Source organism: Daphnia pulex, chromosome 4, assembly GCF_021134715.1.
Source record: "Daphnia pulex isolate KAP4 chromosome 4, ASM2113471v1".
In the NCBI taxonomy this organism is placed as follows: domain Eukaryota; kingdom Metazoa; phylum Arthropoda; class Branchiopoda; order Diplostraca; family Daphniidae; genus Daphnia; species Daphnia pulex.
The window spans coordinates 2,200,777-2,219,274 of record NC_060020.1 but is presented as its reverse complement, the minus strand read 5'-3'; the positions used below and the strand labels follow the sequence as shown (position 1 = coordinate 2,219,274).

The following is an 18,498-nucleotide window of genomic DNA, read 5'->3' as shown; positions in this document are numbered from 1 at the left end:
TCTCGCCCCCGTGTGCCGACTTTTACCAACGTCAGAAAAGAGGGGGGGGGGGGGGGTAGGAGCAAATATTTCCCTTGTTGTGATGACATTCTGACGTCACTGTGATCCATCACGCGGAATGTCACTGATGCTGTAAGCTAAGAATTTTCGGCTCCCGGGGACCGACGGTCGAAAGGGGGAGAAAATGAAATTTAAATAAGGTTTATTTTTGTTTGCCCCTGTCTATTGGCGCCTGTCTCTTTTCCCTCGGTTCAAATAGTCTCTTTACCTGGTTTGAAGGCTTGTCAACATATGGGCTCCTCGCCACGCCTAAAGAAATCCGGATTTGTGGGAGGCATTTCCCTGTGTGGCGGGGTCCTGTTGTTTGGCCAAGGATCCCTGTTTTTTGAAAGTTTCTTTTTGTTTGCATCTTTCATTCCACCCTCCTATAGCAGACTTTGCCAGAGCAGGCCATTGCGAATTAATTAGATTGCACGCTTCTCTTCTATTTTGCATACCGCTGTTTGAATTACGTCATTGTTGCCGTAAAGGTCATCGAGTTCAAGTTTTGATGTCATCGTAAATCTTGCCTCACTTGGGTGATCCCCAGAAATATGCTCATCCTCTTTTTTAATTGTCGGTTTCTTTGTAGAGTTTGTGGGATTCTTTGTAGAGCGAGAGACCAGACCAGTCGCCTGTGTTTTATGTTTTAGTTTCTTTCGGTTGAATAAAGTTGGCATTGGACTCCCATTCGGTTGGACGAATGAGTTTATGATCCGGGAGCCAATTAATTTCTGAGGCCTGTTGCCGTTTCTTGACTTGTAGGCGACACAGGATTTTGGGTGGGGCACGGCAGGTTCGTTGCCAACTTGAAGTTGATTTGGAACGGTGTCAACTAGTTTGAACATTCGCGAATTTAAATAATTTTGATGAGAGAGAGGGAGGATTCGATTCCGGAATATGCTCTTTAGAAACTTTGGGTGTGAGTTGTTAATTGGCTCTTCGATCAAACCTTTTTCTTTTTTTCTTTTTTGATCCTGCCATTATTCTTCACCTTTGGGTTCGTAGTCGTTGAAAGTTGAAATAGTTTTGACGCCTGTCGGTTTCAGCGGTCCCTGTGTGTCAGCTGGAGAGAGAAGCAACTTTGTCCGAACTTTGCTCATTATCCGACAGCCATCGCCCCACAAAAGTATGTGTTCGTGGGTCGAGTCGATTCGTTTAACCGACAAAGACTCTCTCGAGTCGCCCCTCTCTATCCGTGTGCCGCCGTGTCGTGCCAAAAACTTTTATTTTTCTTTCACTCCGAGTCCTTTTTTCGTTTGGAGTTCTCGGAATATCTCAATCCTTCGGGACGGAACATTTGACTTTTCCGTCCGAGACACGCATTTCCCACTGTGTTATATGTTGGGAGGGGGGGGGGGACCTTTTCTCCTCTTTTCTTTCCGCTCTCCCTCTCGTTAAACGCCGGTAATGAAATCAACGCTTTCTCTCGTCTTATTTCGTATTTTTTTACGGACGCAACACAATAAGGTGTCGGAGCGGCTCCCGGAGTCCCTAATGCCAACTGAATATACAACGACGCATCTATAGTCCGGGCTCTCCCGCTAGGCAACGGGAGACGGTGGCGGGTAGGGGGGACGCATTTCATCGTGCTCTGTTTTAATGACGTCGTTATTCGGACTGGGGTAGTAATCCTCTTCTTGTTCCTGTATATATATATATATATATTCTTTTTCTTGGATCGTCGTCTTATACGATGAGTGGGAGCTGGGGAGCTATGTAACAAAACGTAACGAGCACACGCACCTTTGTATATCCATCTATTCCCCAGCTGGAACACTTGTGCTGCGTTCTTTCGACTTCTGGCTGCCTTCCTACACCACACATATACCCCCCTCGCAGACAATATCAAAATTAATTGATGATATTGTTTCCCTCCCGACTTGTTTATTGCTTTTAGTTTTGTTTTTTTCGTGTGTCCCGTCCTGATGGTGTAGACTCAGTTGCCCAGGAAACGTAAACCAATTGTCTGGGTTTTTTTTCCCCGAATAAAAAAAAAGGAACGAGAGAAAATCGATAGCAAGAGATGATGAAATGCCAACGCCAATTATGGCCCAGTTATCGATTATACTTTATTATTTATTATTAAAAAATATATTATAGAAGGGAGGCTAAGCATTATTAACAAGATATTGATCGTTTTAATGCAACGTGGATTAGTACCTTGTTAATTAAACATGACTAATAATTACAAGTTGGGGACAAACTCCCAGTGTACACTCTCTCGCCGCGTGTGTGTGATGTGCGTACATTTCTTGGGAGTTTCTGTTGATTCTTCGCGCTGCTCGCAACTTTCTCGCTGCTATTTGCTCATCTCATCTCATAGACAAGGGCTGGCAGCTCCTCTTGTCTTGTATTGATACAACTCTTCTTACCTACTTGCTCGCCACTCTTGCCCAAGAGCAAAAGAGGTCAGAAAAATAGAAAAGACGTGTCTTGTTTGCATTTGACGCCTTCAAATAATCATTCGTCCTATAAAGACTCTTGTTATTTATTTATTTATTTCCGTGTTTATTCTGTTGGCGATATTTACTTCGTTTTTTTCTCTCTTCCCCCGTCCTGTTCCGTTTCGACATGTCAAAAAAAAAAACGGGACAGACAACTCAAAGTGGCCCATTGAGTAGTTATCCAGACGAAGAAAGAACACGATCCCTTACTCTAGCTCAACTCTTTTCAAGTATTTAAAGTCAGCTCAAGTATTTGAGTCATGGCTATACACTCTGCCAGTGTGATGCGTGTGAGTGGCGCGGCATTGACGTCAGCTCCGCGATGCTGTGAATGATTCAATTCACTTTCCCTGGCAGTATTGTTTGTAGTATTTTTTCTCGCTCTCAGTTTCGCCTGTCTGTCTTTTTATATTTCTCTTATCACTTCACCCTCCTCTTTTTTTTCATTCGCGATGATTTATGAGGAATTGATCATGCAAAACTGATGGAGCTTGTGCCTGCTTGCTTGCCTTCGACGCGTCTCATAATCCAGTTGGAATAAGAATCCCCCTCATCAACAATTCAAATGCAAAGACGATTTCAGATGGCAACCTCAATATTCCGTTTTGACGTTTGCTTTCATCAACCTGTTCCCTCATCCCTTTTTAAAAAATATTTTTCGCTCTCTTTTCTTTTGATTCCATTTGGCACTCTCATCATTATCATCGAGTGTATTTGGGAAGCGACGGCTAACGTTACCCCTCGGTCCCGCTCTCAATGCTTTTGGGATTCATTAAGAGTTGGGAACTCTAGAGCCGTAACTCGTGCCCGACTACTACTACCACTACGCTCGCTAAAGAGTCAAAAGTTCCGTTCCCAAAAGGCTTCGAATCAGACCAAGAGACAGAGAACACGCGTGGATAGTAGAGGATAGAAATATAAAATGTATAAAAGTCCGACATTTTATTTCTTTTGAAAGGTCATCACCTAAACCTCTCAATTTATGTCCTTCTGCCGCTTCGATGTCGTTTAACGAGTTCTGTTGTGACGGGGAGGGGGGGGGGGATCATTTTAGCCGACACAATCCACCAAATAATTTGATGACACACGGGGCCATCTAGAATTGTCCTCTGAGTAGAAAGTCGTGTTACTTCGTAAATAAAATGTATTAATGGTGGAATTGTTTTTATTTTTGTTTGCTCAGGTGTCCGAACGAGAGAATCGGCCCGTGGAGGCCAATGGCAGCGCTGCAGCAGTGGCCGCCATGATCAACGCGGGAGTCGCTTCAGAGGCCAAAAGGAAACATCACGATGATCAAATTGAGCCTTTTAAAGATGTTAAGCGAGTAAGTAGATTTTTTTTTTTCCTTTTTACTCTGTAAATATTGAATTTTTGTCAGGAGGGAAAATAAGTTACTTTCGGAGGGGCCTTAATTACATTTTCCCAAAGTTCAATATTTAAAAAAAAGAAACTAGAATTTAATGAATTCTCCAGAATCATAAATTCCCCTGTTTATTTCTGGCCGTGACTTTTTTCAATTATGCACAAGGAGCTTGGTGTAGCGTGAGAAAAAGTCTTATCAAAATGTGATTCGAGGTGTGATCAAACGTTTGACAGTGGTGGGAAAAGTCTTAAGCACTATGCTCGTATCGGCTCTCGGCTTTTTGGTTTTTATTCAACAGTGTATTTTTCTTCCATCCTTCTCGGTTGAAGAAACTGTCAAACTTTGAGCTCCTTTGAGATTGTGTTATTATACAGATTGCCCCTATTGTTATTCAAACTTTTTCATTTTGCCTGGGCGCTCACACGAGGCGAGAAATACGGGGAAAATGAGGCTAGCGATTTTGAAATTGAAATGCTTTCGATTGTGTCTTCCACCAGAGTCAACTGAATTTCTGATTTTTAAATTGTTCAATGTTTGCTGTTTTTTTTTCTTTCGTGTTAAAAGGCTAAAATTGAGACGCGGGCGTTGAAAGCCAAGCGCCCTGGATTTACCGACGAGCGCTACAGCGAGACCGAATACTTTTTTGAAAATGGTAAGTCCCTTTTCTTTAAAGCTTTTTTCTCTTTTTTTTTCTTTGACGCATCCCAGTTTTTGACGTCTATGGACTTTGCCAGCCAAAATCTCTGGGTCCCATATTTTTTGACACTCCGGATGGAGTTGTGCGTCAGCTTTTCTCAATACTTGTGTAGTATGTGTATGTGTGTCCGATTCGCTCCGATGGAATCGAATTTCCTCCCTCCTCGTCGTATTTTAAGGGCAGAGTGAGAGAGAGAGAGGGAGACGAACCTTTTTGGATTGCATCATGATGAATGTCTTGATGGAATCGGAGCGGAAAGCCCTCGCTGGACAATGATCCCATGACTTGGTTGCGTGAAGGGAGGAGGAGGGGTTCTCCGGTTCGGTCGTCCGAACTGGGAGAAAAATAAGAAAATTGAGGGTATAGTGACAAGAGGAAGGCCAACGAAACAAAAGAAATGTCGACAAGAGAAGAAGTCAGTGGTCGTGGACATTATCATGGATATGAATAGGGTATGCAGAGGGTGGGGTCGGAGTCAAGTTTTCCTTTTTTGGTTGGAGTAGTAGTAGCAGTAGTCGTAATAGTGTGTGGTGTGTACTATATGACTCGCTGGCGATGATGTCTTGATTGCCTTGTTAACGACTGGGCGAACCCGAATGGGTGGTAGACCACATTCGCCCCATTAGCGTCGCATGTTTGTTGGGTGAGCGAGAAGGGGATGATTGGGTATTGAGGATCGGAACGTTGGCGGAGGGGAATGCGCAGAGATTTGATCGTCGAATGGCCAGTTCTTGCGTGTAACCCAGCAGCGGTTGTGTTTCTTTTTGTTGACTTAACTTGTTTAGCGCTGGAAGAAAATGGATTTGTTGTCTTTTGTTTGGTTTTGTTTGTTTCTTTCTCGGGGAAATGGGAAGGAGTAGCAAGTGGAGTCTTGACGTGATTTGTTAACCAGACGAATTGAATTTGCCGTCTCGGTTCCCCCCTCCCTCTTTGAGATCGCAGTTGGTTGTGCGGACACAATCCTCGTATCCGGTTTGAGATGCGGAGGGAGGCGGGATTGAGTCGTCGAGTCCGACTCGCTTCAACGAGAGAGACCAGATGACTGGAAATGTAATTCACGTTGCCCAGTTCACCGACTTTGGTGAACCGCTACTGGAATGAATAACGAGATGAAGGAGATTATTATTCCTTCAATCTTTCGTGGGTTTCCCTTTTTTTTTTCTCTCTCTCCGTGGGAATAAGGTCCTGGTCTTTCCTGGTCCCTTTTTGGTTCCTTTTCTCTGATGTTTTCTCTCCCCACGTCTCACGCCAACGGTCTTATTTCTCGTTGTCGCTGGCCAGCTCGTTGGACTGTGGTGGGCAGCGACTCGCACTGGACATTTCACGCATCGTTGCTCCGATCCTCCTTTGACTTGACGTTACATTATTTATTTATTTATTTATTTATTGATGTGCCATTTTCCCTGGAGATCTCGGCTCGTCTCTCTTGTATATGGAAGACCACCTCGGATAATGGAACCTGGCTTCATCCCAGCTCCCCTTTTTTTTTATTTTTTCGTTCCACTTTTTTTCATTCTGCGACTGAATCCACTACGGGTTTTCACGCTCCGACTCAAATTCAGTTTTATTTTTCTTCTTCTTCTCTACTTTGAGAACTGCAAATTAGACATTTCTGTCTCGCTGTTCAATTCTCCATGTTTCTCATTATTTCGACTTGTCCAGGACGGCGATATTCCTGCAGATCTGTCCCGAATTTTCTGGGTGTGTGTGTGTGCGTGTGTGTGTTGATCCAAGATCAATAAATAGCATTCACCTCTCGGTCGGCCCCGAGTTATATAACCGTCAATATCCGCTGTTTGAACGATGAATTTTTTTTCTTTTTCATTTCGATAGGATCGACGGTTTGAAGGGGTGTGAAGAAAAGTTGTTCCGACAGTATGGAAATGAGACTGGGGGGAACCGGGGGGGTCGAGTCATATAAGACTAGGGAAATGGACAAAAAGTTCCTTGAAAAAAATAAACCACCGAAAAGATTTGCATTCGTGCAACACTTGATGCTCCGTTACTGGGTGCGCCCTTTTCTTTCCAGCCTTTTTATTTATTTTTTCCTCAACCTTTCCTTCTCGAACATTGGGTGTTGGCGGGTTATTTCATCTGCCACTTTTGTGTATTGACTCGCTCCACCATACTCTCAAGTTCTTTGGGTCAATACGTCCAACAATTTTCGAGAGAGCCAGCCACCACTAACTCTGCCAGTCAATTCTTTTTCACGGAGATTTGAAGTAGAAAAAAGGCCGGCGGTTTCATTTCCTTTTTGGCAGTCCAACATTCAAATTTATTTTTGAGTTTACTCTTTTCAATCACTCACGTTATTGTTGGGCTGGATGATCTGACCAGGATCCAACATCAACAAACAACAGCACCGATGGATGGATTGTTGATTCTTTGAATAGCAGCGAGGGGGGGGGATGAATGTTTGGGTTTGTTGGTCCACTTTTGATTCATTAACTGGACATGGAAAAGTTTGGAGACGTTCAATCATTACTTCACACAATGGACCATTAACTGTTTTTCACTTTTTTTTTCCCTGTGCGTGTTTGCGTGCGTGTCGTGGAAGAAAGATGATTGGCGAATCATCGATTCGATCCTGGAGCCGGAAGTGGAAGCCTCCCTTGGAGGAAAAAAAAAAGACGGTCTAGACTGTTTACTAGGACATGGGTGGGACTGCGTTTTAGTGTGCCACTCGTTGACCCTGTTGTTTTGGTTCTACAAATGCCTTTATACCGATGGACGTGATTCTTTCTTCCGGGAATCCTCTGGGAGGGACGTAAAAAGGAATCGTGAGTGCATTGACAGTGTTTACCGTCAGCTCGTCCCTGTGTTTACCTCCGCCGTCCATTTTCTCCTTTGTGTGCGTGTGTGTGCACTGTGCAGGGTGATTTATGTTTTATAAATAGGGTCGCGGTACCATCGAATCTCTGAGCAATTCTGATTTTGGTATTTATGAAGGCAGTATATTTCTAGCGAAATCTTGGGTATTGCTCTCGTATTTTATGGAACAGGCAACTTTGTTTTATCACTTTTTTCTTTATTGAAAGTTAAAAAGAAGAAAAAAAAAGGATTCTTAGATTTATGTGTTTGTTTTTGTTTTTGTTGTTGTTTTTTTTTCCGGGTATTTTGTTCCGCGTGAGAAAAGATCGGCAATAATTCCCTTGATCTCTTTCTCTCTCTTTTTCCCCGAAAATATCCGTGGGATTCTCTTGCTTGTTACCCAACAGGCTCTCCCGATCCTGCGTCGGGATTGTAACGATCTGAGAGCGGGGAGAAAAGAAACGTGGGAGGGGGATCTCCCTGGTTTCCTCCCGACAAAAAAGGAAAGGGAACCATCACTTTCTCACACATTCTCAATTGTTCGCCAGGATCCTTTTTGTTGTCCCTGTTATTTATTTGTTTGTTTTCCTTTCTTTTCTTTTCCTCTTTTCTTTCTTCTTTTTCCGCAAGAGCTTTGACTGTCGGGAAAAGATTTTCCTGTCACCATATGGAAGGCGAAAGGGGTTATCGGAAATGTGCGCTGTTTTAGCCGGCCCTCCCAAACTCTCCTCGTGATTGGGTTTCTTGGTATTCGGTCGTCTTTTGTGTTGCATTATCTCGCATTCTCTCCTTCGACTGGCTCCCCTCTCTTCGTGTTCTGAGTGAGTGCCACGTGATTTCTTTGATGACAAATCACGTCAATGGTTTTGACGGGCGTCAAAGTCGTTTGAAAACTCTGTCGCTGGATTGCAATGGAGTCGATCGGCAGTTGTTTACCGGGGCCGCTCAGCTGTTTTGTGTGTGTGTGTTTTCCTGTCTATTTCCGTACGCGAGAAGCATAGAGAGATAATCGTCGTTGCAGTTTTCTATGTTTTTGTTTTTTGGGAGTTAAAAACATTCACGCACGACACCGAGCCACACACGAAACTGTTTTTTTCCAGAAGAGGTGCGGTCCTGACATGTCCTCTCCTCCTCTATTTTCACAGCCGTGAAGAAACAAAACAAAAAAAAAATCCACTCGACTCACGCGAAGATTGTAAATCAAAGTGGGTAATCTCCTTTGGTCGTGTGACATTGACCCCTAACTCATTTTTCCTCGGTAGACGCCAGTCTCCCGTTTTTTTTTCTCTCTCTCTTAACCCCTTTTTTCGTATTTTTGTTTTTTATTTATTTATCTCTCTCACAATCTCATTGGGGGGTGAGTGGGGTGGGGGAGGGGTGTCTGTTTACGTCTTGCGTCTCCTAGAAAAGAGATATCCTTCATTGTCTCCTCCATTTGTTGCCCTAGCCCGTCATTCCAGCTGCTGCTGCTGCTGCTGCCGGGCCGTTTTGCGGTGCTAATCAATACCCCTTCCCTCAGGCTCACTACTACCATCATGATGCCCTTTTGTGAGTGTGTGTGTGTGTGTTCCACGGTCGAAGAGACTCGACAGAAATGATCGATTCTCTCTACTCGTTTGCGCCCCTCGTCTCCCGCATTACGCGTCTTTTCGCCTTTTGGGCGTCGTCGTCCAGTTTGTTTTTTTCTTTTTTTCCATTTTTATTTAGACCGTCTCGTTGCTCGCTATTTAATGAGGCCTCGACGATTCGAGAGCGACGCGCGTGTGTGTCGTACAGACAACAGGAGCGAGAGCAGCTGGTTGACCGAAAAGCGCAAGAAATAACGAAAGGAGCAAAAAGGAACAAGAGAGAGAAAGAGCCATCCGGATTGTTATCTTTGATGTGTCGCTGGCGTGTCTCTTTCGTGACGCCAAATTATGATTGAGGACGAGATAAGAAGGGAGTGGGGTGGGAGGTGATGAGGGCAAGAATTTATTTATTTTTTCTTCTTCTTCCTCTTCTTCTTTCACATTCTCCTGCGCCTTTTAACTGCTCTTTGTTAGCTTTGGGGAAGTGTGTTCCACTCTGCGCTGTAAGATTGGCCAGTGTCGCGAGAAAAAACCGGGCGACGGAGATGGAAGGGAAATATTGTTGGATCAATTTCAATTTCATTTTCAATGGCTGATGTTGATGGATGATCGGGCTTGTAAAGAAAAGAAAAGAAAGGAAAAAAGATGATTAATTCGGAAGTCTGCTGGTTTTTAATATCCCCCATTTTTCTCTCTCGCCGTGCGATTCCGATGACGTCAGCGCACACACATGGATATAGTAACTATATGAGGGGGGGGGGGACTATAATTGAAACCTTATCAAGAGTTGTGTGTGTGTGGGTTTGTTGTTTGTCGGGTACGAATACGATCCCTTCCTTTATTTGTCGGTGGGTCTGTCTGTCTGTGATGTGGTGATGATTGGAGGGGACCACCACCATTGGCTTCAATCCATTTGATTGGCTTCTTCTTGTCCCGTTGGTTTTTATCGGTGGTGATGGCGCGGCGGGGAGGGCTGCTCGCTGCTCATCGTTCGGTTCCGACCCCGCGGGATCCCCACCGACCGCTTAATTACATTTGTTGACAACCCTCATCTCCTTTTCTTTCGCCCTTGCCTGCCCACCCCTTTACTCTTTTTGTTTTCGTATTTTTTTGTTATTGCCAATTGTCAGCGGGCAAGCGACGATGACGGCGGCGGTTCCTTTCGCTCGGCAGTTGTTGTTGTTTCGTCCCGTTCGGGACCTGTAAAATGAACTCTGATCACATCCTGTAACACATGAAGAAGGGAAAAAGTGAGAGAGAGAAGATAGTTATTTTAGGGTCCTCTTGTAAACGTTGTGAAACGGAAGTTCCGCCAGCCGGGCCGGACCCAACTCGTCGTCGACTTGACGGTTTAACCGGACTGTGAAACGTTAGTCGGTCGAATTTTGGTTTGTTTGATGTCTGACGTTGTCGCTCGATGTGAGTGACATCTCGGACTTTGAAAAGTTGTTGGTTGGATGCATCACGAGCGGTTAGGTTAGATTAAGTTTTGCGCGCCATTATTTAAATGATAATGCATCTTACTTTAAACGACGGTCACTTCCCCGGCGTGACTATTCCTGGGGGGAGCATTGCTCACGAGAGGGGAGGATAAACAACAACCCAAAAGGAGAGAGTCGAAAGTCTTTTTTTGCGGCCGATGTTGTTGTTGTTGTTGCTGCTGTTGGGTTGAGAGTTGAGGACGAGGACAAATAGCCCGAAATAGCAGCTCCCAAGCAGTTTGCAGGAGCACTGCGGGCAAAATAAAATGGACATGACATCGGACTTGTTGGATTCCCGCACACACCTCCGCGCACACTGCAACGGGGAAAAAATAAAAATAAACAAATAAAAAGAGGAGCAAAAAGTAAAGTGAAAGTATTGTGTCCTGTTTCCTTTCTTTGGCCAAGTGATTGCTCTATCGGGGGAGAGATTGAATATAAGAAGATGAAGATGCCGTAAGGGGGATGTTGGATATTGTGAGCCGGAGCTTATAAAGCTCGAGCTCTCCTTTCCTCTGGATATTGGGTCCCCGGTTACCCAAACGGTTGTCCGTCCCCCCGACACGATGCAAAGGTCCATAAAGAAGCCAAGTCGCGGACTTTGATTGCGGAAAACAAAAACAAACGACAGGATACGACGTCCGATTTTAGACGCTAAGGCGGCGGCGGTGGTGGTAGTAGTAGTTGGATGTTTGCGGTTACAAAACAAACCGCAGTGGGGGCAAGTTGTTATTGCCCACCGCCGCTTCCTCCAATTGGGCTGCGCGATTTATTTGAATAATAAAATAGGGTGGGCGGCCAACAGCCCAGCTGGGACACACACTCGATCCTGCTTGTCGGGCGGCTTCCAATCTCAATATCTTTCAAGCCTTAATTATTATGGAGGGACTTGTTATTACCTGCCGACTTCCCAACACGTTATTAGACTGGACGAGAAATGACCCCCATTTGGGTTACGCAACGCCAACTCCCTCCCTCCCTCCTGTTCGTTGCCCGTTTTTTTTTCCCCGGCTGATTTAAGAAAATCGTCCGACCAGTGACTATTTGTACGTTTTGTGATTTTAAAGTTTTGGTTTTTCTTGACCTGTCAAACGACCCCCTAGAGAGAAACGGAGGGGAGTCGCGTGTTTCGTTTTCGACGGGAATACTTTGGCATTTTTTATTTGCTTTTCTTGTCCCGGCTAACGGGAGCGCAGTTGAGGAAACTGGCTATATAATTCAGTGGCCGTTCCGATCTATTATTAACGAGTGGACGAAAGAAGAGAAATAATAACAACAACAACACAAAAGAGGGGGAGACTGTTATTTGGCCAAGTCTTTTGCGAAAAGCCGACCTCGTCCGCGTTTACATAATAATGGCGATTCTATCCCGCCCGAGCCGGAACTGTCGTCATCATCATCATCGTCACGTTGCTTTCCAAAAGAGGAGAGGTGGATAGATATGGAAGGAGTAAGGCTGACAAATGGGAATGGCTTAAACTGCAAAATGTTGTCCCAATTTGTCCAACGAAATTATATATCTCCCGTCGCGTTGCTTTTTTCTTTCCTTTCCCAATGGTTGGTGGTTGGAGAGATTTCTCTGAGAAAATGAAATACTTGTGCCCGCCATCATTAGAGTCGACTCGAGGATAGTTTGTAAACACATTGGTCGAAATTTACAGACACGCCAGGCGTCCCAGAGAAAAATAAAGGAGGACGTCGTCGTAATCACACACTTGTAGTCGTTTCCTTCTTAAACTTTAAAGCAGAGGATCTTCAATAGGATTTGTCGGTGGCATGCGTGTGTGCATCAACGGTTATGCAGATGCGCTGGGGAAGGGCAAGGTCCTCCGCAATCTAAATTTAGCCGATGGCACCTCTCAGCTCTTTTTTTTTCTCCATCCGCCGTGTGGGTTGGTGGTGCGCTGCTATAACCAGCACACGTTACATCAGAGGCCGTTACGCCCATGTGTGGATCTGGTCGCAGGATCCTACGGACTCTGTACAATGTCTCATTTGTTTTTTCTTTTCCCTCCCTCCGGTTTTTTTAATGGGCTCTGTTATGGCCAGCGAGACGGAATTTGATTTCTAGCTCATTTTCATCACGTCCGTTTTATAACTGGCAAGCCACACAACTCTCCGTGCAACATGATGAAGAGTGTAGCAAATCATGTCCTTGTTCTTTTGGTTGTCCTGCTTTGGGGTTTTTTTCGACGTCGTCTTTGGGTCGGATAACAAACGGTGGGTAATTTTCGTGATTTGTGGCATCCAATTGCCGACTGCTTACCACCCGTCGACGTTTTTTGGTGCATGAAATTCAATTAGTTGTTAGGTTGGTTATCTTTAGTTAAACTCAAGTAAAATCTTGCTTTGAAACGAATTCAATAAGGGAAAGATCGAACTTGTTTGCGGTGCGGGCAGACGGCCAACAGTGTCATGTGTTGGCCATTTGTATGGAGCTAAATAGCCGATCAGTTTTGGGCCGGACATGAATGGACATCACGGCAGAATGGCGGCAGCGGCCGGAGCGACCAGGGACGAGGGTTCTTTGGTGAACACACACAAATGAGATTGCCGTCGGTCCATTCGTCCAGGACGGACGGACGGATGGACGGGAGAGTGGACAAAAGTTTTGCTCGTTCTGTCGGATCCTGGCGAGTTGCGCATCCATTGCGTCCTTTCGTGTCTGAAATAAGAGATGACATCGTTCGTTTTCTTTTGTTTTCCTCTTCTTATTCTTCTTCTCTTTTTTCGTTCGTGCGTTCGTTTGTGAGTTCGTTTCTACTCGGAGGAGAGGGGAAATGAAAAGAAATGGGTCGGAGGAATAAAAATAAAAAAAAGAGTCGGTTGAAGCCCTACGGGATCGGGGCGAGGCGTTGAACCGAGCGAATGTTTCAGTGACAGACATAATACCCCCCCCCCGTCCCTTTCCACTGGGTTTTCCGGCCGTCAATCCATCCGCATCCGTGTAATGAAAATAGGCTGCGACTTGGTTGAGTTAAGTACTACGTACAGCCACCCACCCTCCCACAGTATACAGGGCATTTGTCATTTCGAGTGGATTGTACAATGTACAGTCCCTTGTTCTTCTTCTTTTCATGCTTCCGGATTGGACCGCAAAATCCTACCCCTCTCCTTTTTTTCTTGTTTTGCCCGTGACTGGATGACAAACCTGTCGTATCAATCTCTATGATTTCGAAAGATAAATTTATTTATTTTGGAATGGAAACATTTGTCAGGATTCGTATTATCCGGTCGAGGAGGGAAGATCTAAAGCTGGGCTAGATTCTTTTTTTTTTCCTGCTGACATTCTTTTTCCCCTTTTTCTTTTCTTTGTTCACATTTTTTTTCTCCTTTTCGTATTAATCCGCCAAATTCCGCAGCTAGAGTCTCCCACCCGTCTTTTCCGAGAATGCCACGGAAGGATTATTGCTGCTCCCAATCGCTTTTACCGTCATCATAGCCTTCTTGTTCCGATTTACTCTCATCATTCGCCGTCTTGTTTAGTTTTCGTGAAGAAGAAAATAAAATAAAAGAGCCTACGTGGCACACCGTAGGGTTTTCGGTTACGTTGACTCAACTGCGCGTCTCTCCGATTGACGTCATATCCCCAAACCATCTGCGATCCTTCTGCTTGGCTCGACCAGCAACCTGCCCCGTTGTTGAATTATGCACACCGCATCACCCGATATCCTTCCCCCTCCTCCCCCCCCTACATTGTAAGATGAAAGCCGTTTATTAGTTGGCCATCCATCCGTCCATCCGTCCCTGCGTTCGCTTGCTCCCTTTCCGTCCGAGTGCGGCGGGGTATAGAGAGTAATGCTTCTTAAATAGGGTTCTCCACCGAGGCAAAGATAATCTTATGGTAAATAACATCTCGGAATCATTAGCCTTGCTATTGACTGATGGCAACAGCCTCGCATTCGGTAGGGAAAAGAAGAAGTAGCCTGGGTGGGAGGGATCTCTTTCTTCCGTGTGTGTCCAGGAGGGCTTGGTTCCTTTTCTAACGATGTCGTCTTTTTTCTTGGTGGTTGAATCCATTCGTTTTCGACATTTGTAACGCCTTTTGTCATCTGTTTGTTATTGTGCCATAGCAGCGGTCGTGCTCCCGTAACTTGCCACGGGAGATGGGCAGAAAGCGATTCGATCGATGATTGTAGCCGCCGGGATCGGATGTGAATGGCAGTCAATTTGTGCACGAGTTATACGACGGAGGTAGAAGAGCGAGAAAAGCCAGGGCTACTCTTGAAGCAGGAAAGGAAAAGGAAAAAATGGATACACGGTCAGCTGGGATGAATAGCCAACCATTGATAAGGATCCCAATTTTTTTTTTTTTTTTTTCTGGCGAGGCTATGTCCATCAGTTTGGCACGCTGACGTCAGTAAATGGCCAGCACCACTAAAGGCCGTATTATTCTTTTGGAGCTCCTTCTTTTCATATATTTCATCTCCGAGTAGAGAGTGTACCATATACAGTGAAAGCAGAGAGGTGTGGTCCGCCTGTTTGGTGAATGCCAAACGTGTGTTTTTTGGGCCGTGGCTGTGCCAAACATTGACAGCGTAACGTTACGCGACATTATTTAAGTTTCCTTGGCGTCCTCTTTGGTATTTTGTGCGCGTTGCTAGGGGGTAGAGAGACATTTTTTTTAAATATTTTTAATGTTTTTATTTTCTTTTTTTCTGATCATCATTTTCTTATTTTGAAATTTAAGTGTCTTCGCGTCGGTTTTTCGTCGTTGGCCGACTGTCTGTTCATACGTCGTTTAATGGCCGCGGGGTTATCGTAAAGCTTTCAAAGTCGTCGTACTATGTATATATAGATTACGTAGTACTAGTTAGACATCCACTCTGAGCCCCACCAGTGGCATTGTGGTGTGTGGGTTCTGCTGATTCTCAAAGGAAGAAAGATGGCGACACTTTGAGTGGAGGGAAAGGCGTTTCAAACGTCAAGTCGTTTACATACTTCATAATAATGCTCATTAAATCTGTTCGCTACTTCCTCGTCGTCTTGTTTTTAGATTTCAACTACTTCAGACACCTTTGTCTCGTCATTCGAATAATCAATGCGCCGCCCAACTGATGGATATATGTCCGACCCTTTCCGTTTCTTCTTCTTTGTCGTCGTTTTTTATTTTCCTTCTCATTCCTATCCATACACACTTGAATAGTAGATGCGATTTTGCTTTAGACTATTTCATATTTAGGAATTTGGAAAGCGATCCTCCCTTTTGAAATGTTAAGTCGTTCGACGACGCCAGCCATCTCTTGACTTTATCCACCTCGCTCGCTCTTGCGACCTTTAGCCGTTGAAATAGTTGAAAGAGAAGAAGAGTGAATGTCAATGTTGTCCGTATTTTTCAATTTTGGCGCGTCTTTTTCATCTCTCTCTCTCTCTCTCTCGCTCTTTATTGGATCGCGCTGTGGCTATAGTCTCGATCCCGCTCGCTTTGAAAGGAAACCAAATTCACGAACGAGACTGCTGCACTATGTGTGTGCTATGGGTCTTGTTTTGTGGCGTCTGTACGCACTATATATTTATAGAAATTGAGTCTCTCCTTCTTCTCTCTTCTCTACAGACATGGTGGCCGTCGGGCAGGTTGGCATCAGTTCCACTTTTTTTTCTTCTTCTTTTCTTTTCTTTTCTCCCTCTTTTCACATTCTCTTCTTCTCTCGTCATTTAAACCTCGACGTCGTCGCTCTCGTTTCTTATTCTACGCGGAGGCCCAAACCTTATTTTCTTGTTCGCCTTTCCCTCGCGAGTCGTCGCTGCATTCAAAAAGCAGCTAGAAGAGGGGATGTGTACGGAGAGAGAGAGAGAAAGTCTCTGGCAGTTTCTCTCCTCGTCGATATTGCGCGTCTATAAGGCCAAAGAGAAGGAGGACTCTGGCGTGCTTCATATTCTATGGTGTACATGGAAGAATAAGGGAACCCTCGCACCACCCCCCTCTCTCTCCTTCGCATGTTCGTCTTTTCTTGTGATGGGAAGTTTTTGAATAGAACCATAGTTCCCGCCTCCTATTCTTCTGTGTCGATTTTCCACACAAAAAGGAGAAGAAGAAAATGATGAACAAGTTATATAGAAGGGAGGGTGCGGCCGCCGGTTCGCGATCCAATATCATATCTGCTCAAGTTTAGATTTTTTTTTTCAACGTGCAGAGAGTAGAAGACCGAGGAAAATAAGGAACTGTGTTGCAGCTAGATGGAAAGAAAGAAAAAAAATTGTCAAGTTTTGCGACGTCGTCGAATATAACTTTATCCGGTATTCCAAGTCCGAGCGTCGATGGGTCGGGAAAACTTCTCCGGGGGCGGTGGTTGAATGTCACATGGTGAAAACGAAGGGCATCACTTTTGTGTGCAGACTCTCGACAATTGAACTCGACCGCGTCTTATCTTTAGAGAAGAAGAAGAAACAGATTGAACTTGACGGGATCTGTTTTTTTTTTTTTCTTCTTTTATCTCCGGTCTAAATATCGTCATCGTAATCGATCTTGGCAGTTTCCTACTTGCAATGCGAGACGGCAGAGGTAGAGGGTTAGTGGCCCGGGAAAAATGGGCAAAATCGATTGGCAAAGCCAAGAATAAAACATGAGAAAAAATAAACAGAATCAAGAGAAAATGGGAATAGAGAGAGTGTGCATTGGCCTTATAGGCTAACTATGCTCGGTCGCTCGAGTGTCTACTGTCAATCGAACAACGGTCAGACTGTAAAAGGGTGGGGTGGGAATAAAAGCTAGTAGAACAGAGCACTCAATATTTTATGAATAAAAGCGAAAGTGCGCAAAGTACAGTGTACCTACTCCTTGGATATTATTTATTTAACTTTTTATATTTTGCTCAAAAAGAAAATAAAATAAAAAATAAATAGGAGAAGAGATGTGTGTACCGTTGGCGCGGCTGGATCGATGAGAGCCAACAATGGCCTAAAAGCCTTCTTCCTCCCTTTTCTCTCCTGGCTCTCTCTCTGGCCGACGTAATTGTCACCGGAAGGTTGGTCAGCGGCGCTTTAAGGTCCAAGTAGAAAAAGAAGGGGCCGGGACTGCGGAGAGAGTTGCGGGCAAAGGTTTGCAAGGGGGGCGGAAAGAAAAAAAGAAATGGGGAGAGTCTGGACGACTTCTTTTGGTCTTTTTTATGAGGCGACGTGTCGACCATTGATAATCAAAAAGGAGCGAGAGACACTTCTCTTCTGTATGTATGTGTGCGTGTGCTTTTCTTTCTGCTTTGGCTGTTAAAGACAGTGAAGAAGAAAGAAAAATAAAATGAGGAAGAAGAAGAAGGCGTTTTTTCTTTGCCGTCTCTTCGTCGTCATTGCACGACAGACGGACACAATGTGTCAGTCTCTGGAGAGAGACGACGAAGGGGGGGGGGGGGGGGAACCGGGCAAGGTTGGCCGGCGAGAGATCGTCTTAGCAACTCGGTCGAGGCTATTTGAAACTACTGAAGCAGCAGACAATGGTCAGTGGCCGTTGAATAGGATGGAGGACTTACTGCTCTGCATCAGTCGGGCCGAGTCTGCTGGATGCAGTTGAGCAATGGAATGGCTATGATGGGATGGGGTTGGAGTGTCTCTCTCTCCTTTTTGACTAGGGAGGATCTTTCCAGCACTTGAGAATACAGTCTGCACTATTTTCCATTTGCTTCTTATTATCAACTGCGTAAATGACTCTGCAGACTTGCCATTGAACTGGGAGAGATGATGTGGCTTGTTACGACCCCCGTCTCTCCTTCGTGCACCCCGGGACCCGGCGTAAGGCAGGCACACACACCATTCAACCCGTTTTTCCCTCGTGTAACAGGATGCTGAAATCGATAGGGGGGACGGACGGGCGGACTTGATGCTGTTGAAAAACGACGCTGCGTCTAACGACGTCACGTCACATTGGGCTGACGTCGCTCGCTCGTCGTACGCCGTACGCCTAGAAAAACTGATGACATGCTTTCGTTTGTTGGCGGGTTTACAGGGCCGGGTTAACAAAACACGAGCAGGGCAGGGCCGGGCACAAAGTAGAGCACTCGATATCTTGAACGCCGGAAAATCAAACGGGTGAAAAAGGGATAAATAGCCTACAGCCTTTTATAGTAGACGTCGTGGGCTGCTGCTGCTGTGCTGCTGTGTT

The 18,498-nt window shown here is 45.0% G+C and overlaps 1 protein-coding gene across 9 annotated transcripts in view; it reads left to right on the top strand.

The window, feature by feature from the left end:
* The window catches only part of LOC124192886 (RNA pseudouridylate synthase domain-containing protein 2-like), a 40,264-nt gene that overhangs the window by 7,873 nt on the left and 13,893 nt on the right, over window positions 1-18,498 (top strand). For all 9 annotated transcript variants that reach the window (XM_046586427.1, XM_046586430.1, XM_046586428.1 and 6 more), the window contains 2 exons: window positions 3,670-3,810; window positions 4,414-4,501. In XM_046586427.1, the coding sequence (XP_046442383.1) occupies window positions 3,670-3,810; window positions 4,414-4,501 (229 nt within the window). The remainder of the gene's footprint in view (window positions 1-3,669; window positions 3,811-4,413; window positions 4,502-18,498) is intronic.